The 25,000-nt window shown below is 36.4% G+C and overlaps 2 protein-coding genes across 5 annotated transcripts in view; one reads left to right on the plus strand and one right to left on the minus strand.

The window, feature by feature from the left end:
• Positions 1 to 25,000, minus strand: part of LOC136836086 (vacuolar protein sorting-associated protein 26C) — a 340,756-nt gene that overhangs the window by 237,254 nt on the left and 78,502 nt on the right. The gene's annotated exons all lie outside the window — the stretch shown is intronic.
• The window catches only part of LOC136836111 (uncharacterized), a 169,609-nt gene that overhangs the window by 139,304 nt on the left and 5,305 nt on the right, over positions 1 to 25,000 (plus strand). Inside the window, exons 16-17 of the mRNA XM_067100102.1 lie at positions 12,031 to 12,123; positions 16,026 to 16,117. Of these exons, the coding sequence (XP_066956203.1) occupies positions 12,031 to 12,123; positions 16,026 to 16,117 (185 nt within the window). The remainder of the gene's footprint in view (positions 1 to 12,030; positions 12,124 to 16,025; positions 16,118 to 25,000) is intronic.

Genomic DNA, 25,000 nt, shown 5'->3' on the forward strand with positions numbered 1-25,000 from the left:
CATACAGAAAATCACTGATAAAGACAGAGACAGCAAAAACAGAAAGGACGTTAAAGAAAACTAAATCATAACAGATGCTGAGTTTAACCGTTCGTCGCCAGTGACTAAAAGTGTTTACCTGTACAGGTATTCCCCTACTTACGATGGGGTTAGGTTCCAAAAAACCCATCGTTTGTTGAAAAAATCGTAACTCGAATATGGCCTAGCCTACACTAGGGTAATCAGTACCATCTATACATATATGGTAGCCTAGCCTACACTACATAGTATACTTTATACATATATGGTATAGTAATTATTAGTGTCAGCTAATTCTGCAGGTTCAATGCAGACTGACATGATAAGCCAGTATTAAGAGAAACTGGAATAACAAACAAGGCCTGGCCTGCACTTTTCGTATATCATATCGGTAGCCTAGTCCTACATTATACTGTATTCTATTTTCACATAACACCGCGTGATTATACAAAACATCAAAATAACGAATGTGCATCTTTTCCATGGATCTTTTAAAATGTTATGCTTTACTACACTGTATCTAATCGTAAATATTCTTATACTGCTTTTGCATTATAAATTCCGATCATATCGATCAAATGTTTTGGTTTCGGAATCGATCACGCGGTCTTTATTTCGATGCATTTAACTCGGTTCAGAGGGCATTTCTTGCTTCAAGTTAGCGTAAATGAATCTCTAGATACTTTATTTATAAGGGACGTGTATTTTTCGTTATACGAAGTGTTTTTATGTCGAAATATAACTTGAATATGTCTCGTTGTGAAATTATTTTAGCCATTTTTTTTGTCAGTAGATGACGTTGGCGGCTGGCCCTTTGTTTTGTGTAAACAAAAAAAATCAAGATTCTGTTCGCTATTTTCTCTTGATTTCATCATCATACCACGAGCTTTACGTATGTATCTTTTATCGGCGTGAAAACAGCAGTAATATGTGTTCTTTCATGTCCAGTAGTTTTGATTAAAATACTTTCCAATTTTATTTGCAGTCGAAGTTTCATCCATGTTGCCAATGCACGATAATTTATAGTCATTAGCAGTTGAACATTCTTTTCTCAGCGTCAGCTACAACTTGCAGCTTAATTTTACTGCAGCAGTATATTTCCTTGCCGATCTTTTCTCCAAAGCGATAAGGGTAGTGTAAAACATATCAGTACTTCTTAACGTCATTTTTAACATAACTACAATAATTGTTTAACCGCACGTGATGGTTGAAATACAAGCAAAACAGTTGTTATCCGATTTGGTTATTAGCAAAACAACAGAGTCTCGTTCAGTTGTTTATGGCTGTCGATTTCTTAAGAGTATAAGGTTACTAACAATGCTTTTATTATTCTCTTACTTTTTAACTAGAAGATGGAGTAAAGAGATGGAGAAAAAGAAGTTGGTCTATTGTAAGTTGGTCTTTCTTGCTGCCTGATTCTACGGCAATTGTAGTACGCTGTTGCTTGTGCCTGCTCGAAATTTAAAAATATTTTCTAAATATTGTCGCATCACCGTTATTAATTACTAACTCCATCAGAAACTCGACTATCGTAAGACGCATTATCGCCACTCATGCACTACCTGTATTTACAAACGCACAAAAATTGCAAACGAACACTGACCTATTTTAACTTCCGACTACAACGCAAGTGAGGTCGCTCATTGAATTAATGTACCTATTCCAGCCTCTGGCGAACGATCGCATAATCGTATGCTGCCTGATTGCACGTTGTTGCCCGCGCTGTCGCCCGCGAAATTTAAAATACGTATTTTCAAAATATTGTCGTGATCGATATTAATTGCTAATCCCATCGTAAAAGCGAATTATTGTAAGTCGAATTATCGTAACTCGAGCACTACCTGTACTGCGCTGGGCAAAAAGATGAACCAATTTAGATCTTGACCTCGCCCGGTGACCTCTCGCACACCATAACGTTAACTCGATACCAACCGTTGAATGAATTAGCGACAATTAAACGTGAAACATTAATGGAAAGCGGAAGCCCATCTGGACGAAACTAGGGAAAATTATACCAGATTTAGGCATCGAACCCATACCCATATATGGGCTTGAAGGCTCTGGAAGCAGAGTCAGTTAGAAAAGGCATCAGGGCAGGGTAATGCCTAGATGTGTGTGGAGAGGTGACTGTGACAACTAACAGACTTGTGAACTTATAAAATTTCTGAATGCCCATAGTACAAGTGAAATTCTAAGTCCACGAATTTTACGATGTGCCTTTTAAGATAAAGACTCAGGTCATTGCTACCCACTGAAAGGTGGAAAAGTTATACAGTTTAAAGACAAATAAATGTAATTAAGGGGAAACATAAATTTCATTTAACCAACATTAACAAAAAGAAGAACTTATGAATATTGAAAGACAGCCGACATCTGAGCACGATAAGAAGTTCCAGCATAGTTAAAATCGAGCAACTTGTTCCCTCGAAGTGAAAGGAAGCAGTACAACAGACAGTTAATAAGAAGTTTAAGCCTACTGGGATGGAGAAACCAGGATAACTTGTAACTTCTTGTGTTTGGTGTTGCTGGGGTCTCTCTTCTTTCCTCTCTCGAATTGCAAAGGGAATGAGCGCACGTTTCTCACGCCGGGCTGCCGCGTGAAATTCCTCTCTCGCTGAGTGAAACTGCATATCGTCTTGATTTCGGTCGTAGAATTCGTCTTCTGCTTCTATGTTGGATGCACTAATGTTCTTTCTTCTTCCCGAAATCGATGATCGTTGGGTTAAATTGTCTTTTAAATTTTAAACTGTCTTACTTTTCGGAGTGGAGATTCGCGTGTGGAGTGACTGAATCTTCGGTGGAAACACTTACTGGTTACACTTTGTAACTGTCTTTATAAGGGAAACAACTTTCACTTAAATTTGATATGTTCGATCTTGTCTTATTACAAACTTCGCCGGACCAGTAGAGGTTGATCTTTGCTGGAAAACAGCTTGAAGATGGTCTGTAGATTTTAAAGATAGCACGCACTAATTGTTTCTTCTTGTTATCGGCTGTGGAATTCGGAAAATCCCTAAGCTGACACCAAAAATTCTGTAATGGGGAAGGCTTGCACTTCTTATAACTGTCTGTTGTACTGCTTGCTTTCACTTCATAGGAACAAGTTGCTCGATATTTAACTATGCTGGAACTTCACTTATCGTGCTCAGATGTCGGCTATCTTTCAATATTTCATAAGTTCTTCTTTTGTTAATGTTGGTATTTCATTTATTTAGTCTTTAAACTGTATAACTTTTCCACCTTTCAATGGGTAGCAATGATCGAGTCTTTATCTTAAAAGGCACATCGTAAAATTCGTGGACTTAGAATTTCACTTGTACTATGGGCATTCAGAAATTTTATAAGTTCCCAAGTCTGTTTGAGTTGTCACAGTCACCTCTCCACATCTCACACACTCCCTGCCCTGATGCCTTTTTCTAACTGACTCTGCTTCCAGAGCCTTCGTATATATGGGTATGGGTTCGATGCTTAAATCTGGTATAATTTTCCCTAGTTATGTCCAGATGGGCTTCCCTTTTCCATTAATGTTTCACGGAGATTATAATAGAAACGAGTCTATAATTCAATAAACTAATTTTTTCGATATACGCACAAGGGCATACAGAAAATCACTGATAAAGACAGAGACAGCAAAAACAGAAAGGACGTTAACGAAAACTAAGTCATAACAGATGCTGAGTTTAACCATTCGTCGCCAGTGACTAAAAGTGTTTACCCGTACTGCGCTGGGCAAAAAGATGAACTAATTTAGATCTTGACCTCGCCCGGTGACCTCTCGCACACCATAACGTTAACTCGATAACAACCGTTGAATGAATTGCATAGACAAACGTGAAACATTAATGGAAAAGGGAAGCCCATCTGGACGAAACTAGGGAAAATTATACCAGATTTAGGCATCGAACCCATACCCGTATATACGAAGGCTCTGGAAGCAGAGTCAGTTAGAAAAAGGCATCAGGGCAGGGAGTGTGCGAGATGTGTGGAGAGGTGACTGTGACAACTCGAACAGACTTGTGAACTTATAAAATTTCTGAATGCCCATAGTACAAGTGAAATTCTAGGTCCACGAATTTTACGATGTGCCTTTTAAGATAAAGACTCGGTCATTGCTACCCACTTAAAGGTGGAAAAGTTATACAGTTTAAAGAATAAATAAATGTAATTAAGGGGAAACAAATTTCATTTAACCAACATTAACAAAAGAAGAACTTATGAAATATTGAAAGACAGCCGACATCTGAGCACGATAAGTGACGTTCCAGCATAGTTAAATATCGAGCAACTTGTTCCTACGAAGTGAAAGGAAGCAGTACAACAGACAGTTAATAAGAAGTGCAAGCCTTACTGGGATGGAGAAACCAGGATAACTTGTAACTTCTTGTGTTGGTGTTGCTGGGGTCTCTCTTCTTTCCTCTCTCTCGCGAATTGCAAAGGGAATGAGCACGTTTTCTTCTACGTCGGCTGCTGCGTGAAATTCCTCTCTCTTTCGCTGAGTGAAACTGCATATCTTGATTTCGGTCGTAAAATTCGTCTTCTGCTTCTATGTTGGATACTAATGTTCTTTCTTCTTCCCGAAATCTATGATCGTTGGGTTAAATTGTCTTTTAAATTTTAAACTGTCTTAATTTTCGGAGTGAAGATTCGCGTGTGGGGTGACTGAATCTTTGGTGGAAACACTTACTGGTTACACTTTGTAACTGTCTTTATAAGGGAAACAACTTTCACTTAATTTGATATGTTCGATCTTGTCTTATTACAAACTTCGCCGGACCAGTAGAGGTTGATCTTTGCTGGAAAACAGCTTGAAGATGGTCTGTAGATTTTAAAGATAGCACGCACTAATTGTTTCTTCTTGTTATCGGCTGTGGAATTCGGAAAATCCCTAAGCTGACACCAAAAATTCTGTAATGGGGAAAGCTTGCACTTCTTATAACTGTCTGTTGTACTGCTTCCTTTCACTTCATAGGAACAAGTTGCTCGATATTTAACTATGCTGGAACTTCACTTATCGTGCTCAGATGTCGGCTGTCTTTCAATATTTCATAAGTTCTTCTTTTGTTAATGTTGGTTAAATGAAATTTGTTTCCCCTTAATTACATTTATTTAGTCTTTAAACTGTATAACTTTTCCACCTTTCAATGGGTAGCAATGACCGAAGTCTTTATCTTAAAAGGCACATCGTAAAATTCGTGTGTGGACTTTGAATTTCACTTGTACTATGGGCATTCAGAAATTTTATAACTCACAAGTCTGTTCGAGTTGTCACAGTCACCTCTCCACACATCTACACACTCCTGCCCTGATGCCTTTTCTAACTGACTCTGCTTCCAGAGCCTCAGATATAAGGGTATGGGTTCATGCCAAATTGGAGTAAACACGCCAGCCCAGCCTGGCACCCCCATATCCAACACACAACTAAACAAACTACAAATAATACAAAACACAGCTCTGAGAATCATCCTGGCAGTACACAATCCACACCAATAGAACACTTACACGCTTAAAACCAAGATTCTCACCATCAGGCAACACTTAGACATGAGAGGCACACAATTCTTTTTGCATCGGTCATAAACAACACAAACAACCCATGTTATTACCTTCATGACCACCCTCCAACACACAGGCAAATAGCGAATACACCACACAGACACTACACAGATATCTTGAATTCCTATACCACCACCCACAAACAGCACACAAAACAAAAAGCACATCCATACTCACCTCACCAGACAAGCACTTAATAACCTTCCCAACAACAAAATACCTGCACCCCCACCCAACATAAGCAGTACAGAAACACAGCTCTCAAGATTGGAGAGAGTACACCTGACTCGACTTCGCTGTGGTCATCACCAATCACTAAACACCTACAAACACCGTGAGATAGACAACACCCAAACAGACATATGTCCACTCTGCAAGTTAGTCCTCACACAATTACACATCTCTTAGTAGATTGCAGTAACTTGGCAGCCCTTAGACAACAACACAACATCCACACTACCACACAGTTATGGTCAGATCCAGTAAAAGCGTGGTGTCCTTCTTGGCGCTGGTGCAGGCTTCCTGGCATAACAGAGTCTGGGGAACCCAACAACAACAACAACTCCAAATTTGGAAAAGAAATCTTAACAAATGAAAATCAAAACAAGTATGCAATGTTAAAGTATCAACACATATGAAGTGCTAATTAAATCAATGTTAAATCACCAACACAAAAATTTGGGTAAAACTGTGAAATTGTAAACACAAGAACACACAAAAGAAATGTAAAAACAAGAACATATAAAAGTGCACAAAAAGTTTATCAACAATAATTTCACTAAGGCAAAATCTGTTTAAAGATTATATCTACCTTTTTACCATGGTAAAAAATAAGTAAAAACCACTTTACCTTATACAAGTTTCTGAACACTTTTACACAAGTCCTTTTTTGCTGTAGCAGTATACACTTTTACCTAAGGCCTGTTACGCTCTTTTCTTACACCAGATCCTACCAAGGGAGCATTAAATATTATTAACAGTTTCCAGAACTTACATGTTTGGGAGTGACCACAAATCTTACACTCTTCTGAATGAAGAGAGAGAGAGAGAGAGAGAGAGAGAGAGAGAGAGAGAGAGAGAGAGAGAGAGAGAGAGAGAGCAACCTATCTTTACCAGGTCTCTGTGTGAACTGATTAGTTTTATCAAAATTCTTCTACAAGGTTAAACCTGGGTTGCCAGTTAGGCATTTTTAGAAAGTGGTCACCCTGGAAGAAACAGGAATAGTGTTTCTTCTTCTCCAACAGGAATAAACAGAATTTCTTCCTTTCCAATAGGAATAAACAGATCATTTGTTCTCTGCCTCAGGCTCAGAGAGCTATATATGCCTGCCTGCCTCTTATCTGTATGACTGACAAGGGTTTTCCTGCTTGAACACTTGTACAAACACAGAGGCAAACCAGCGATATCCTCGCCCTGGTCAACAAATAATATCAGGCCTGTCACCTCTTCTCCCTTCAACTGATAACTTAAGTGGTTTAGGTTCTCTCTCGCATAAAGGATTTCCTGTGGCCACCAACTGACACCTGATCAAACATTCAGCTGTGTACACAATAGTCTACAGGAAGATGTATCTTATGCTATCACACAGCCAACCAACCCTTTTGAGATCTGAGGCCTGATATCACAACACACAACATATGACAAACACAAGAGAAAATATACCAAAATTACAAAAACATATTAATTTTACAGAAAACACATATAAGACATACTGTAATATATATATATATATATATATATATATATATATATATATATATATATATATATATATATATATATATATATATATATATATATATATATATATATATATATAGTCACAATGTGTACAAAGTACCTGGTTATTACACAACTAATCACAGAGTTCAAAAATTTACCTCACTTCAGCCAGATACCTGAACTCTCATAAAAATAAAAATTACGACTGAGTACTCTAAAGGTAACAGTGATCCCTTAAAGAGCTTATTAACCACATGAAAAAATCTAAGTTTATCAAAACAAGCTTATTAACCAAGTAAAAAAATCAAACTAACTTTATCAAACCAAGTGTGAGGTATCAACAATTAAACAAGAAATATATCAAGAAATATTTCTTGATAATTTAACATTGCATACTTGATTTAATATTCATTTACTAAGATTTTCTTTTCAGTTCTTGTGTAATTCTTAATAGTTTAAATTTTGTTTGATTTAATTTCTTGATAAATTAACTTTGTAATTTAACTCAAGATTTACTTACGGAAGGGCATCACTCCATCAAACAACTTTAACATTGCATACTTGATTTAATATTCATTTACTAAGATTTTCTTTTCAGTTCTTGAGTAATTTTTAATGGTTCAAATTTTGCTTGATTTAATTTCTTGATAAATTCAACTTTGTAATTTAACTCAAGAATTGATTAAATTTTGTGTTGTTTTCAAGTAATGGAAAATTTTTCAGATTGTAAATTCTAGTTATAAATTCTGAATTTAAAAATAAATTTTTGTATTTAAAGTGTTTAAAAACAGTTTTTCATTTATTGACCACCAGTGAATAGGATTATTTGTGTGCTTAAGGCAAAGTGATAAACATGTTTTGTTCCTTTATTTTTGCTGAAGTGAATTAAGACCAGGGAAACAGTTCAAGTTGTTTGATGGAAGGGCATCCTCCATCAAACAACTTTAACTGTTTCCCTGATCTTAATTCACTTCAGCAAAAGTAAAGGAACAAAACAAGTTTATCACTTTCAAACAACTTGAACTGTTTCCCTGGTCTTAATTCACTTCAGCAAAAGTAAAGGAACAAAACAAGTTTATCACTTTCAAACAACTTGAACTGTTTCCCTGGTCTTAATTCACTTCAGCAAAAGTAAAGGAACAAAACACGTTTATCACTTTGCCTTATGCACACAAATAATCCTGTTCACTGGTGGTCAATAAATGAAACACTGTTTTTAAAAACTTTAAATAAAAAAATTTATTTTTAAATTCAGAATTTATAACTAGAATTCACAACCTGAAAAAATTTTCTATTACTTGAAAACAACACAAAATTTAATTAATTGTAGAGTTAAATTACTAAGTTTAATTTATCAAGAAATTAAATCAAGCAAAATTTAAACTATTGAGAATTACTCAAGAAATGAAAAGAAAATCTTAGTAAATGAATATTAAATCAAGTATGCAATGTTAAATTATCAAGAAATATTTAAAATGCTAAGTAAATAAATGTTAAATCATCAATATATAAAATGTGAAAAATTAAGATTGCAAACACAAGAACACACAAAAATACACAAAAGATTTACCAAAAGAATTTCACTTAGGCAAACACTTCTTAATATACCTTACCCTACCATGGCAATAGTAAGCAAAATTCACTTTACCTTACACAAGCTTGCAAAAACTATTGCAAAATCACCCAAAATGCAGCTGCTTGAGATTCACTAAACACACTTTTTTGTTAGGTGCTGTTACACACTTTTCCTACATTCAGATCTCAAAAGCTAAGATTAATATCAGTGACCGCACAAATATTTTACATTAATAATTTCTCTCTTTTGAAGAGAGAGAGAGAGAGAGAGAGAGAGAGAGAGAGAGAGAGAGAGAGAGAGAGAGAGAGAGAGAGAGAGAGAACCACACTAACAGTCTCTAAAATCAAAATGAACAAACTTTTACATTCCAGTTAGAAACGAAACAATCGGATGACATCATTCCCTGAGCAAAACGTTTTGGGGCCATTTAGCGTGTTACAACAATTCATGATCAGAGCAATGCAATCTTACAAAACACGACATAATCGATCGAGATGTGCTTTTACTCTCAAAAAGGTACACTTTACCAGAAAATCGTTTGGGACGAAGCTCTTAACGAAATCTCAACACAATCAAAACATAGAGCTCCTGGCTAGTCACAAATGGCACGCTTTCAAAACAAGATGAAGAACCAAAGCTTGTTTTCAGAACAGTACATTAAACACTGCAAAATCATTTGTCTTTTTCTCATATGAGACAAAACCTTACACAACTCGATTGCCATTCTCTTGCTTGTTAACACATTATCTTTCGCGATGACAACTTAAACAAAACACGACATATGAAATCACGAGTACAGAACACGTTGCTGGGAGACAAAATGCACGATCACATACTTCATTATTATTAAATTGTATTACTAATTCTTTTGAGATCTGACATTAATACTACATACGATATTTCAACAGTTATTATTACTAAACAGGACACATTATAACTAGAATAGTAAATATATCAAAATCATAGAATGCTATACATATTACAAGGCAATATCATGAAAATAAACATACACACACGATCAATATATATACTGTATATATATATATATATATATATATATATATATATATATATATATATATATATATATATATATATATATATATAATATATATATATATATATATATATATATATATATATATGATTTAACCTTGGGAAATGGATCATACAAAAGTGTCTGGAACCTTTATCATAACTCCATATTTGTGCAACACTGCACTCGTCAAGAGGAAATTACACAAATACGCTCGTGTTAAGCCACTGACTCATCTGAATTTTAAAATAAGCTGATTAACGATTCCAGAATACCATGTTCTACAGCTATCTTACTTGATCTGTGATATAAGGTTGATAAAAAGGAAACAGTAATTTCCACACTTCTCTTAAAAACTTATAAGCTTTTGGACCCAACTCCGTTACGCCGAGGCTGTGCTAATAACATCTTCCCAGGTACTGTACTAATAATACTTCCAGTGACAAGGCATGCTACTTGTGTGGGTGAAAAGAACTTCTCTTCAAATCATATTCAACTGTAGCAGTTGTTCATGCATAAGTCTCATGAAACTTAAGATACATCACCGTTTTCTCTTTTTCCCAGTTTTCCCCTCTTTTTCCAACTTGACCTAATTATCCAACCATTTAGCGTTTTCTTTTTCCCACCTTTTCCTTGTGGTGGTGTCCTTAGGAAATTTACGAAAAATAAGCTCCTTATTTTTTCCCTATTTGAGAAGCATTTGAAAAATGCCCAATTACTTGAGAACAGCTGCCCGGTCAAGAGATGATCGACCTTTGGCATGCTTGGGTGGAAATGGTCAAGGCCACACCTAGGTCTGGTCTATGTCATGGTCTGTACCTGTGCAGAAGTCTTACTTTGGGTCAGGGTTGAGAAGGCCCTCCTATATCTATAGATCTTTGTCAGAACATAAACCAGTCTTAAGTCGGGAACTATTTGTACCATGAAATTTTTAGAATATCCAGTTAATGTATTCATAACTATAATATCTACAGATCTTGGTCAGAACCTAAAACAGTCGTAAGTCATCAACTATTTATATTATGAAATTTTAAGAATATCCAGTTAATGTATTCATAACTATAAAGTGCAAAACATAATATATGGACACCACATCAGGCCTAGCCAGGAAAAGACCAAAGTCTTCCCAGGTGAGCAAGGCTGTGTAGGTTAATCCACCAGCAGTGATGTCGTCCACACAGGTCGGGTCGAGTGGTCCTGCTCACACAGATGTGGGTGGGGACTGTCCCTCGAACGTGCCCTAGTCTTCCAGGAAGCTGGACTTCTATAGGAAAGAAATACTGAAAAGGGGACTTCCTCATGCCAGTTGGGCTGAGTCACTTTCCCAGGCCCCCTGGGCTGTTCTCACTACAGAATGGGAGAAGGGTGCGAGAGCACCTGCCTGCTTTTTCTTAACTGCTTTCACTGGGCCTTACTGGCAGAGGTTCCCGGGTGCGTAGACCAGGAACTCAGGCCAGTCCAGTTAAGACTTGCTACCCAAGCTGGTGGCCAGACAACCTCAGGTAGCGGTTTTAATTTTGCACTCAGCAATTGGTGCAGCTAGCAAGAATCCCATCAGTCCTCTCAGCAGAGGAATAACTGCTGAAAGCCTCACAAAACTCTGCAGGGAGACGAAGCAGCCTCCTTTTTCCTCTGCTTACAAGCACTGGAAGCATAAGGTGAAGAGGTGACAGCACCAAATGAACAAAAAGTGCTGGTGACGACTTCCTTCTCCTCTTCAACTACTTCTCCTGCCAAGAGCAGCTGAGGCCGAAGACTAGAAATAAACGGGAGGACCACTCCAGAGCAGAAGATGGCTTGACCATCAGGCAAAATGACTGTCGGTGCATGAAGACAAGACAGTTTATGTGGTAGAGATTCAAGAGCCACTGAGACCTAACTGCTGTCATGTGGCCACCTGTACAACAGTCCGTGAGCCACCCACAAGCAGTTAGAACCCAGCTGGACAGGAAATGGAGTCAATATAAACCGAGTACAACAACTTTACTTTTTTTTTAACTGCCAACCAACAATTACCAGATATATAACTCCTGTTAGAAAATATTTGGAAAACCAACTTCTTTGTTACTTAAATATCTTTAATTTAAAAAAATATATCTCTTTGTAATCCAATTCTTTATTCCAGCCAAACTGCAAGTTTCATAAGTACCAAAGGTACCTTTACAAAAATGATGAGGACCATTTACAATCCTCAAGATTGGACTATGTATGCTACAGAGTAAGTATTAATTCTACATTATTGCATGCAGCACAGTCTGAATAATTACTCATGAAGATCAACATGGCAATATCTTGACATTCAGAATTGCTAGTTAGAATGAATTAAGTAATTACCTGTAGCAGGCATGTAAAGTTATTTCATTCATTAGTAATTGGAAGATTTTAATTTTAATTTTTCTGCAGAGCAAATGTAGTACAGTATTGTCAAAGTTATCTTCTAGTAATATTTATACAAATACAAAAGGAGAAAAGTGATTTGAAATAGATTATGTAGTCATTCATGAAGCTTTCTTATAATTTAGCCAATATGAATAACCTTTTTGCTGATAATCCTTCAAATACAAAACCAGCATTAATGGATCTGGGAGATTTCAACGGACATTTAGGTTTCACAGGCATGGATTAACCTCACTAAATGGGGATGATAAATGGAAGAGAGAAACAGACAGAATGATAGTCAACAACAAAATGTAATGTGTGTAAAGCAATGATAGTTGATGATAAAAAGATCATGGACATATCAGACCGTAACCTACTAAAGCTAAATTTACATGGAGAACAGAAGGTCAATTTTTAGAAAGGAAAAATGGGAAGAAAATATAAAACAATGAATGAAGAAATAAGCAATTCTGAGAAGTTTAACAACATTGTAAAAAGGACAGCAGATGAACAGCTGAATGACAAATAAAAAAGACAAGTGGGGTCAAAAGAAATAGTAGTAGTAGAACAACCAAGGATGAATGGAATGATAACGGAGGAGAAAAAAATACGGATAATGTTAATAGAAAACCGAGAAACTAACAAGAAGACGAAACAGAAATGGCATATAGACAATACCTGGGACAGACGAACAAGATGCAACTAATCACTGGGAAAGTGTATTCACTAAATACAAATGCCAACAGAAGAGGTGACAAGAGGAGGAAAGAAGGTATGGGATAGCAAAGGAAAATTAAGCAGAGAGAAAATGAGAGAAAAATTAAAATTTATGATGAAAATGGAAATCTATCTAAAGAAGGAACAGGTAAGCAAATTTAAAGTCTCTGGAAAAGAAACATGAAAGAGGATGAAAGCAGTAGTGTGAGGAAAGAGGCATGCAGGAAACTAGGTTCTCTCGAGACCTACGAGAACACATGGATGCAGCAGGCCCAGGGCAAGACCTAAACAGAATAAGACCAACTTGGAAGCCAGGACTAAATGCGGAAAAAGTAAGGAAATGTTCATAAAAATTTTAGACCGATAGCCCCAACAAAATTCATACAGGAGAACATCTTGGGTCAAATGATAAGACCCCAGAAAATCAAGAAGGGTTCTCAAACGAGAAAGAGTGGAAAAGAACCTATTCCTACTGCAGTACTTTGTAGAAAAGAAAAAAAAACTATGGTAGGAACAGTACTTCGTAGAAAAAAGGTAGTGCAGGAATAATACTTTGAAAATGCTATAGAAGGAAGCAAGGACTGATAATCAAAAGGAGCAAGGGCAGAAGATAATCTATTCCTACCGCAGTACTCTGCAGAAAAAAAAAAGCTAAAATAGGAACAGTACTTTATAGATGAAAACTATAAAAGGAAGAGTACTTTGTAGAAAAAAACTATGGAAAGAAGTAAAGACTATCGTCAAAAGGATGAAGGGAGGAAGATAAACTCTTCTTACTGAAGTACTCTGCAGATAAAAACTTTAGAAAGCAGCAATGACTGACAGTGATATCAACAGAATTTAGGAAGACTTACGACTCAGTCAAAAGAGAGGAGCCGAGAGAAATAGTGAAAGAACTTAGCAGCAGCTGAGATATAAGATATATATGAAGGAGATAAGATTAGACTAATGGAGTGAAGATATGGAAGAATACACAGTGACAAGTGTAATTAAATAAAAGTGCACGGTATCCACGACCTTGTTTCAAATAATAACAAGTAAAATTATAAAAGAAAGGAAGAAAAAAGTAGATGAATTTAGGGATGAAGCCTTGAACATAAGGTCGTTATTTGTCATGAATGACGGGCTAGTAATAGTAAAGGATATAAAAACAGCAACAGAGAAAATAAGGGAAGTAATAAAGGCACACAGGGGAAGGAAATACTTATTAAAGCAGTTTAATAGTATATATATTACACATGACATCAAGGAGACAGAAGGCATATAGAACAAAATATGAAATATCTACGAATTAAAAAGAAATGTGGTAAAGTACAAAAAGAGGAAAATAACAGGACACTGGGCAAATTATCAAACAGTTATTGCAAAATGCAGTGAAAAAATTAAGTATACCTTAGTTTAGCATGGCCACTGGGCTGATTAACTGGCTCTCCCAGAGAGGCTGGCCAGAAGGATTAGGACTTACTTTCGTACAGAACCAATTGTTACCTAGCAACGGGACCCTGCAGCTTATTATAGAGTCAGGCCATTATACCGAGAAATAAATTTCTATCACCAGAAATAAATTCCTCTAGTTCTTTATTGGCCGGTCTGAGACTCGAACGCGGGCCCAGCAGAGTGCTATCCGAGGACGATATCGACCCATCCAATGAAGAACTTCACAGTGATGAACATATGTGAAACAGAGATAAAAAAAAGGCTTCAAGATAGAAAATGGGATGACAAGGAAAATGTTGGGAGCTTCTAGAAACGCCAAAGTACAGTATCTCCATTAAGAAGAGAGATGGGCATGTCTGAAATGAAAATGAGAATTATCAGTGGAAGAATAGTATTGAAGAGAAGAAAATGGGAAATGTTTTCCAGAAAGGGGTGTTACAGGAAGTGAGAGAGGACAGAAACAAGTTAATGGATGAAAGAATGTAGGAATTATACAGAAGATAGATGGAAGAAAAATCAGGAAGAGGAAATAAAAAGAAAAGGAAGAAGTCAACAATAAGAGTATATACTTTGGAAATCTACAGCTAATGGAAACTTAAATCATTGAATTTAAATGAAGCGCATTATGTAGGTCAGCAGGCAGATGATAAACATACTAAACACTGAAATGAAAGGAGCGAAGCAAAGAAGAATAAAAGCTAGAGCCATAGCAGCCATATAAAGAAAATGATGAAAATTTAGTAGAAAACAACTTGTTTACAGAAGGAATAGAGGAAAGATATAATGCAAAGGATGTGGAAGACAAGAGAAAATAAAATAAGCTCAGAAACGAGGACTACGGAGCCCAAGAGTTGCCGATGCAAAAGTAATATAGCTGAACTGAAAGTGATGATCTATCTGAGCAGCCTAAGCACATCTGCTCAACTTCCTGACCCACCTGTGGCCAAGTGATCAAGGTCAATTCAATGTACCAGACCCAAGAAAATGAGCGCACACATTAAGATGCAAAATGCTGAAGTACATATCTACCTGATATTCAGATTAAACTAGGGACCTTTCAGCTTTCACCTGTCACCCAAGAGGTCCTTGTTTGAGCCTTATGAGAAGTAAAGGTTTAATTTGATATTTTGAACAATTTTTTGTTTATTTGCTTCAGATTCACTTATTGGGGTCTTTTGAATTAAACACTATCACTTGGCTTCGGTTTGGTTATGAAGTTGGTTAAACTAGCTGGTGAAGGGTATTCACCATTCCCAGGGAACTCGTCAGGTGCTGTAAAAGTGTTTAGTTGACGCCCCTTCTTTTATAACTTCCGGTTATTAGCAAGATATACCCTGTTCAGTCCCAATGTAAAGTGGAAAATAACTTCTTTATTTTACACTTCATTTTCAACTTGATGAGGTAGGATTACAGTACAGAGGTTATGAATTCAAATTTTGGGTGGAATATAAGAGAGGTCGATGCTGAATATACTGTACAGTACAGTACAATGAATTTGGGAATAGTTTCTATACTAAGTGTATATATTAGTGTCACAATATTTAAAATAGGGGATTCCAATAAATTATATTTCTTCATTATTTTCAGGTTCAAAGGGTCTATTTATATTTTAAACTGGCCAAGAGAAGAAGACATAGACGACAAATGGGGCCACATATTTAAGCATCACATGAGGGAAGGTATGTAAGACTTACTATATTTTACAAAGGCTTGAATTTTTTTCCATATGTGTAAACCACTGCCTTACCAGTGCCATAATTTACATGAATCCAGTTTGACAATTTGCGTAGGAAAGAACCTGAAACAGTTTAAGAGTAGGAATATCTATAACCAACTTTAAATTACATTTCAAGTGTATGTTTTTGTTGTGCTACTCTGTTAAAAGTAAAACTGCCACTTCATTAGCAGTACAGTAAACCACCTCTATCTACAAGGGTTTTTTCTGAAAATAGCTGCTTTTCACCAAAGAATGCTGCAACTAACTTAAGCTACCATAAGGTATTATCAACTAACATAGACTAGGCTATAGGTGATACCCCCACAGTAAAGATTATGGTACTACGAGAGTCTTGAAATGATAAAAGTATGAGCCTGTGCCACCAGCCAGGCTGCAATGTCGAATAAGAGCACTACATTGAAAAGGTCTCGTCGTAGCTCATAAAGGCTCCATCCTATCTATTTATGAAGAATGTTCAAAGGAGACTTACACTACCTCCTCTTCATTGTTTTAGTATTGGTCTCAAAAGCAATAGCACCTGAAATTGGAAGGCCTCAATGATGTGAACATTGGGACATAATGCTAATACAGCTGTTACATAAAGATTAAAAAAAACTTAAGAGCTAAAAAACAGCCGTACAAACGTCACTACGTTAGAAACAGATGTTACGATAAAGATTTAGTGTAGGTGAATGGAAGCATCCATCACATAAGATACAGCATATGCAAAATACAAAATGAAACTTTATTTGGATACTTGCCTACTGTTAAAAGTTAGCTTGTTTCTTCACACTGTTAAGTCGACCAGCTTTCAAATAATAATATAATAATAATAATAATAAAAAAATAAATAACAACGCTTGGCTGACCTGGATGGACTGTATCATCACCTGTTTCCCCACTAAGTGGTGTTGGAATATTTAGGTTGTCTTAATTCTTACTGACAACCCTCTAAGATATGGGGTGGCTGGATGAGTTTCCACTTTAATAGTAGGTAAGCACTGAAATAAATCTGATTGTAAAAGTTTTCATTATTTGGGATGAATCTTACCTTAGGTTCACGTTAACAATCAAGATGTAATGGGTTAGTGCAACCAAAGAAATATCCACTCACCCAAGTGAGCTAAAAAGCTTTTTTGAAAGGGAAAAAGCTTCTAAACATACTGCTGCCAGAAAGTGATTCCACAACATGGTGTGTGTAAGGCCCCCGTAGTAAGGCTTTTCAGAGGATCCTTACATGGAAAATAAGACCGTCCCATAGAGTTCTAGTGACTCAATTCCTAGAATCAAAAGCCCACAACAAACACTCCGTAACTAAAATACAACATCTAACTTCAGATATGAAGGTACTCTCCTTTACACCAGTATGTAATTTCATGCTCCCAAAACTCAACACTGGGATTTCCTGAAAACTTGATATGAGGAGAATGAAAATTGTCCTCATATTCTGTTCCGGATAAAATCGTCCCTGCTAAGAGGACAGCTCTAAGGGCTTTACAATTATCATACAAAACTCTGATGTCTCGCAAATAATGCGAGGTGAAACCTAGTTACACTTCCACTGAGCTACATTAACAAACTTTTCTGGCAATAGGCTTTTAAGAAGTTAAAAGACATGCTTAAGCACAAACATTGTGAGGTTTTACCTTCAAAAAGAGTAAAAGAGCAGAATTCCTTTCTACTTGTTTCGATTTAATTAAGGGAACCGCCTCAGTTCGGGGGTAGGGTATCAAAATATTACCTGGAGCAATTATGTTTTGCTACCCATTTATAAGTCACCTAATGGAAAGTTTCATAAATTTCTATCCACTCGTTTTTTTTATATTAATTTTTTTTTCTGATTTTTAGATGCATTGCTTTAAAACTCTAAGGCTTCCTTAGCTTTTAACTAAATTTTAATAACTAAAGCAATTAATACTCACAAAGAGTTGCTCTATCCGATGAATTGAGAAAGATTTAAAAAAAAAATAAATAAATAAAAATTTCATCAATTTAAAAAATTTTTTTTTTTTTTTTATTAATTCAAAAATTCATAAAAAATAGAAACTGGAATAATTTGAAAATTCTTCCTATTCTTTCGATGTAGAATTTATCAAATTTCAATGTATTTAGATTTTGAAAATCAGACAACAAATAAAAAGCCTTGGGGTTTAAGGTTTAGCCCATATACTGCAAAAACATAGTTTTGAGATATCGGCGTGTTAAAGTTTCCGTGAATGAAATTCCTCAGTGAAAACTGCATGGGCATCAATAAGAAATTTACTTAAGGTTGATTTTCTTATTCAACGGCATACTTCTATGGTATCTGGTCCCCAACTTTAAAAGAAGTTATATTAAACTAGAGGTATCATGAGACACCACCATTCATTGTCGGCAGAGTTACCAGAAACTGCCTGCTTCATATCCTGGGTCCCTTGCTAACTGTAGCCTTTTTCTTTCTTTTTTAGATGGGGCTCTGTGAGCTACTTCTTTTCCTTCTGGCTCTTTCTTTCCAGCCCTACTGCCCTGGAAAAATAAAGAAAAAACTATTATTATTATTATTATTATTATTATTATTGGGGATGAGTGCTTGTATATATATATATATATATATATATATATATATATATATATATATATATATATATATATATAGGTGTATGGAGTTTGTATATTATATGTGTGTACTTGCAAAGATAAGGAAGAAATCTTATTGACATTATGAACAAATATATTTTGATATATACAGTTTATTGCATATAAAAAAGAGAATTTATATTTACCTGAGATGGCCTATTATGTCTCTACTAGGCTGCTTTCTTCATAGCCGACATTATGTCATTGCAGTGATTTCGCAGCCTCGATGCATCTTTCAGTCCCTGAAAATTTGACATTTGGGCATTTTACCCCATATTTTATGAATGAAAGATTCGTTGGCATTCCATAAATCCTTCCCTTTGATGCATTTTAGCAACAATTCATCTCAAGTGGGCAGGCAGATATATCTTTATATCGCCTTTCGCGATCTTCAGGTACATTAATTTTCACTTTCATTAGACTGGTGGAATGGTGGCTCTATACCCATTATCATCACCATCAACGTCATATCAATGGCAGTGGGAACAGCTGACGGGGGGAGGCAGGCGATGTGGATGACTGGCTGTCAGCTAGGGCCTGGGAGGTGATGAACCATATGCTTCATCTTGAGTGTTCTTTCTTGTTATCTTCGTTCTTCTTTCCAAGTCTTTCTTTCAACCTTTCTCTAGCTATTATGCACGCTTTCTTGACTAAAAACTTTTTCCATGGCATTTTGATGAATAAAACAAGAAAAAAAAACAGACTTTGATATATAAAGTACAACAACTCCAGCTCAAGAAGTAAAACAATAAAATTACGTCGAAGGTATGCGCAGGTTACTGATTTAGGTTGGTTTCACTGCTCCCGCCTCCGCTCAGAAATCATGAGGATAGGAAAATGTCGTCGATAACAAAAGTGATTATGGAAAATTTATAAAGAAAGACGGAACGAAGGATATAAAAACCATTTTTTGTGATATTTTCATTGCGGATACTACACAAAAATCATTTTGACCCACTTACAGGTTGCTTCCAGCACTAATGTTTTACGTCTGGCTGTGGCGCACATCAATGTTACCAGAAATGAGTAAAACTCAGATTTCGCCACAAACCTCAAAATTGTGCGTATTTCCAGGTACTCCAACTGAGGCGGTCCCCTTAATGTAGAAACAATGGCATAAGACTTGTAGACATGAGTGTTTGGCCTCCTAACACCACAAAATAAATTCTCAACTCCTCCTCCTACAGGTTTAAGCTCTAACTGGACACAGCAGAGCTTTCTCTTCATTGCCTACTAAGGAAGTTAAACTAAGCACCATACAAATCTGGAAAAGGCTTGCACTTTGACATTGTTTTTGGCCCTAAACAATGAAACAGACAGACATCCCTTTGAGCAAAGGGCCTGTAGCTCACTAATACAATTCGGCCTAGGAAGAGCTAAAAGAAAAAATGCATTCAAAGTTAAGTTCTTAAGGGAAGTTTTCGTAAAAGGCTCAAACTAAGGTAATGCCAAAAATTTAAGGACTATGTCTAAACTCCATCCTAAATGTTGATAAGTAGGATTTCTGAGCTTCCAGCTCAAAAGATCAGAAGACCTCTTTCAGATCTAAGTCATGTGAGATATGGAAGTTAGCGTGTCGCAGAACAGAAGATACAGAACAATATCCTTCAACTGCCAGAATAGAAGCAATATCCTTTAACTACCAGAATAGAAAGTTGATTAGCGTACCAGGGATACCAGAGGAACTTAATCACATTCTCTATAGAGGTGTGAGTGCTAGATATCCTTTGGGAAAAGCACTGAGATCAATAAACTGACCGTTTTTGTTGATAAGATCTATTGGTGGAGGGCCTTCTAAAATACGGATTGATTCCTTAGCAGCTCTTGAAAAGCCTCGAGCTCCCAAGACACAATTGACAATCTCCATTCGGTCAGATGGTCACATGAAGCATGTGGAGGTTTTGCTATTTGCCACCAGGAGTGGTAGCTCAGGAAACCATTTACTTTGCGGCCACCACTGAGTTATCCATTGCTCATAACTTGAGCACTTTCATCAAGACTGCAAATGGAAGGAAAGTGGGAAGGTCCAGATTCGACCATGGAGTGCAGTAAACTGGGAGTTTTACATTTTGGGGAGTTGCAAACAAAACGATGTTCAGGGCTCCCCAAGGTTCCACACCTTCTGACAGACCTGTACACAAAGAGATCATTCTGATGGTAAAACTTTCCCTTTCCTGCTGAGCTGGCCAGCAATAACTCCACTGTAGTAGAAGAATAATGTTCCTGTAATTGGTCCAAAAGAGAACTTTCTCTGCTAGCCTGAACAAACCCCTTCATTTTGTGCTTCCTTGCCTCCTTATTTAAGAGAAGTTGAATTGTCAGAGTAGGCTGAAACCATCTTGTCCCTGACTAGATGTTTCACCTGCATAAGACCCTTCACAACTGCCAACTTGCTCTCTTCTACAGTCCAACTCCCTGATACGTCAATGTTGTCCAGAATGGCTCCCCAACCTGACGCCAACATGTCTGTGGACAATGTGAGGTCTGGGCTCTTGAGGTCTAGAGCCAGACCTATCAGCAATCTTGATCAATCTCCCAACCAACAAAGAGAACCTAAAAGTTCTGAAAAGAACTACCAATGGAATTGAGTCTGGAAAAACTGAATTGTCTCATCCACACAGGGGCCCTGTTGACAAACTTCTCTAAAGAGGCCATGTGCCACAGAAGAGCTAGCCACTTTGTGGCTAGAGACTTTTATCAAGGTCAAAATGCTCTCAGCAGTGACAGATAATTATCTACTCATCTCTCCATCAGACAAGCCCAAAAAGAGAATCAATCTTCATTCCCAGGTAGACTATCAACTGGGTCAGAAGAAGAATAGAATTGCTGACAATGATCAGACTGCCCAGCACAGAAGCTAGATGCAGAAGACAATCCTTTGCCCTCAAGATCACTCAAAATGAGTTGGCAAGAACTAACCAGTAGTCCAGTTATACTAGAACTTGGATTCCTAGTACATAATTTCATCCAGCTAATGGTTCCAAAAAACAGGTGAATACTTGTGGTGCTGTGCTCAAACCAAAACACAGCACATATACTTCTTCAATTGAGGGTAGAGAGGGATGTGGAAGTATGCGTCCTGAATATTGATGGAAATCATCCAGTCACCTTTCTGGATGGCTGCCAGGGCTGAAGTGCATGACTCCATCAAAAAAGGAATCAGACTGAAGATATCCAATGCACTGGTCTCCAGCCCCCAAGGCTCTGAGAACGAGGAAAAAATTATTGTATGACCCTGGTGACCTGTCTAGGACTGGATCAATCACCATCTTGTGTAACAACTGTCTGATCTCTTCCTACAAAACTTGGAACTTATCTGAGTGGTGACGGAAGGATATCACAGACCGACAAAGATGCATGGTAAAGGTACACAAGGAAGGTTGTTGGGGACACCGGCAGAGGTGGAAGTATAACAAACAGCATGATGTATCACTACCTGAGAACAATCGCCACCCAGGGTTCTACTCCAAAGTCTTGCCAGACACTCCACAATCTCTGGAGGCAGCTTCCTGCTAGACTTTGAGTGCTCAAAACATCAGCTATGGTTCCCTTTGTGATTGTTGCCCTTAGAACAGGATATTTTGCAAGGAAATGTGATGCAGATGGCTGCAGGTGCAGGATGTTTGGTGGAAGACTTTAACCTTTACAGGCCACACTAAATATACATTAAAAATTCCTGGAGACCAGGCAAACTTTAAGGTTGACCAATTTAACACACACAACACCGGAAAGAGGACGACATGCAAATGCACATGGTAAAAGATGAAAATTCTAACCAAATTTTGTTCCTTCCATGAGAAGTTGAGGAAATATTTCCAATCCTGTGTGGGGCCTCTTTTCCAAGATACTTGTAAAAATACTCTAGCTTTAACGATTTATACAAATTCTTTCTAATATTTTTTATTCACTTTATTTTGCAAAATTATAATTACAGCTCACATAATATTGTACAAGATAATAACTAAAATCATCAACAATTCCTGAGTATATTTGTGTGTACAAATATTTACGAGATGTACTGGGATGGGGGAGAAGTAGTTACTTTTAGTGAGTTATACATAGTCTTTCTGATGTTTTTTGAAGTTTACTTTGCATAATTACAATTACAGCTGACACACGAACTTAACCCTTTAACGCCGAAGCCCTATTTACAAAAACGTCTCCCGTATGCCGGCGGCGTTCGGTGAGTTAGCGCCGAAGCCGAAAAAGATTTTTCAAAAATCACATGCAGCTTAGTTTTAAGATTAAGAGTTCATTTTTGGCTCATTTTTTTGTCATTGCCTGAAGTTTAGTATGCAACCATCAGAAATGAAAAATATCATTATCATACATAAATATTGGAATGTATGACAGCGAAAAAAATAAAACTCAAGTATATAATTGTATACAAATACGCATATAAGCAAAACAGTTAAAGCTAATGAGTTAATTTTTTAGTTGTATTTGTACACTAAATTGCGATGATTTTGGTATATAACAAATTTTAAGACGATCAAAGCAACACAAAGAAAATATTATCACAAAATGATGCATGAATTAGTAATGTCGCGGACATAAAAAAATTTTTTCAAAAATTCACCATAAATCAAAATATTGTGCTAGAGACTTCCGTTTGTTGAAAAATGAAGCTAATTGATTGAAAATTACTAGACTGTAAGTGTTTTAGCTTTACAATTGCAGTTTTAAACCATTTCGGTCGAAGTTAAAGTTGACCAAAAATTAAATTTTTCTATTGATCCGTGATTTATATGGAAATATTTCAAAACTGATACAAGCTACAACCATGAGTTATTTTTGTTGTATTGTACATGAAATTGCGCACATTGTCATATATAAAAGTTTATGTAAAACTAATATAAAGCGGTGCAAATAATACGACAACGAGGAAAAGAATTTCTGAGATGTTCGGCGGGTTACAGCGCATGAGCGTAAGGAAAATGTTTTTTAAAATTCACCATAAATCGAAATATTGCTAGAGACTTCAATTTATTGCAAAATGAATTTAAACGATTGAATATTACAAGAATGTAGGAGTTTTTAGCTTACAATTGCGTTTTTGACCATTCCGGTCGAGTTAAAGTTGACCCGAAGGTTGAAATTTTGCAGATTATCGTGATTTATGAAAATATTTCAAAACTGATAAAGCTACAACCATAAAGCTATTTTCTGTTGTATTCTACATGAAATTGCACATTTTCATATATAAAGTTTATGTAACGACTAATGTAAAATGATGCAAACATTACGACAACATGATGAAAGAATTTCTGAGATGTTCGGCCGAGTTACCATTGCATGAGACGTAAGGGGAAAAAATTTTTTCAGAAATTCACCATAAATCTGAAATATTGTGCTAGAGACTTCCAGTTTGTTTGCAAAAAATGAAGGTACATGATTGAATATTACTAGAATCATATGAGTTTTAGCTTAAAATTGCGTTTTACCATTTCGGTCGAGTCAAAGTTGACCGAAGGTTGAAATTTAGCATTATCATGGTTTATATAAAATATTTCCAAACTGATAAAAGCTACAACCATGGTTGTATTTTGCTGTATTGTACATGAAATGCTTTGTTTTCATATATAAAACTTTATATAAGCTAATATAAAATGGTGCAAAAATTACGACAAAATGACGAAAGAATTTATGAAATTTTGCCGAAAGTTACCGCTAAATGCAAGAAAATTTTTTTTTCAAAAATTCACCATAAATCGAAATATTGTGCTAGAGACTTTAATTTGTTGCAAAATGAAGGTACATGATTGAATATTACTAGAATGTAAGAGTTTCAGCTTACAATTGCGTTTTCGACCATTTAAGTCGAGTCAAGGATTGACGAGTTGAAATTTTTGTAGTGGGCGACGGGAATGCGTCCACTCGCATAACAGACAATTTTAGTCGACGTATGATACGTCCAATAGGCGTTTAAGGGTTAAAAGATATCAAGTAAAACCAACAGCAATCCCCGAGTATATTTATGGGTAAATATATATAAGATGTACTGGTACAGGGAAATGTAGTACATTCCCCCATGAAATCTCAAGTCAAGACTAATCTCCCTGGTATCTTGAGCTGAGCTGTGACTGTTGCCGTAAATGTTGCCATAGTCATTTGTGGCCCACTCAAGTGGTGTGAAAATTTTCCCACAAAATTCATTAAAATATCTTGGCGCAAAACAACACTAATCATATGATCTACACCTGAGATTTTCATATGCACTTTAGGAGCC

The sequence above is a fragment of the Macrobrachium rosenbergii genome, chromosome 56 (assembly GCF_040412425.1).
Source record: "Macrobrachium rosenbergii isolate ZJJX-2024 chromosome 56, ASM4041242v1, whole genome shotgun sequence".
In the NCBI taxonomy this organism is placed as follows: Eukaryota; Metazoa; Arthropoda; class Malacostraca; order Decapoda; family Palaemonidae; genus Macrobrachium; species Macrobrachium rosenbergii.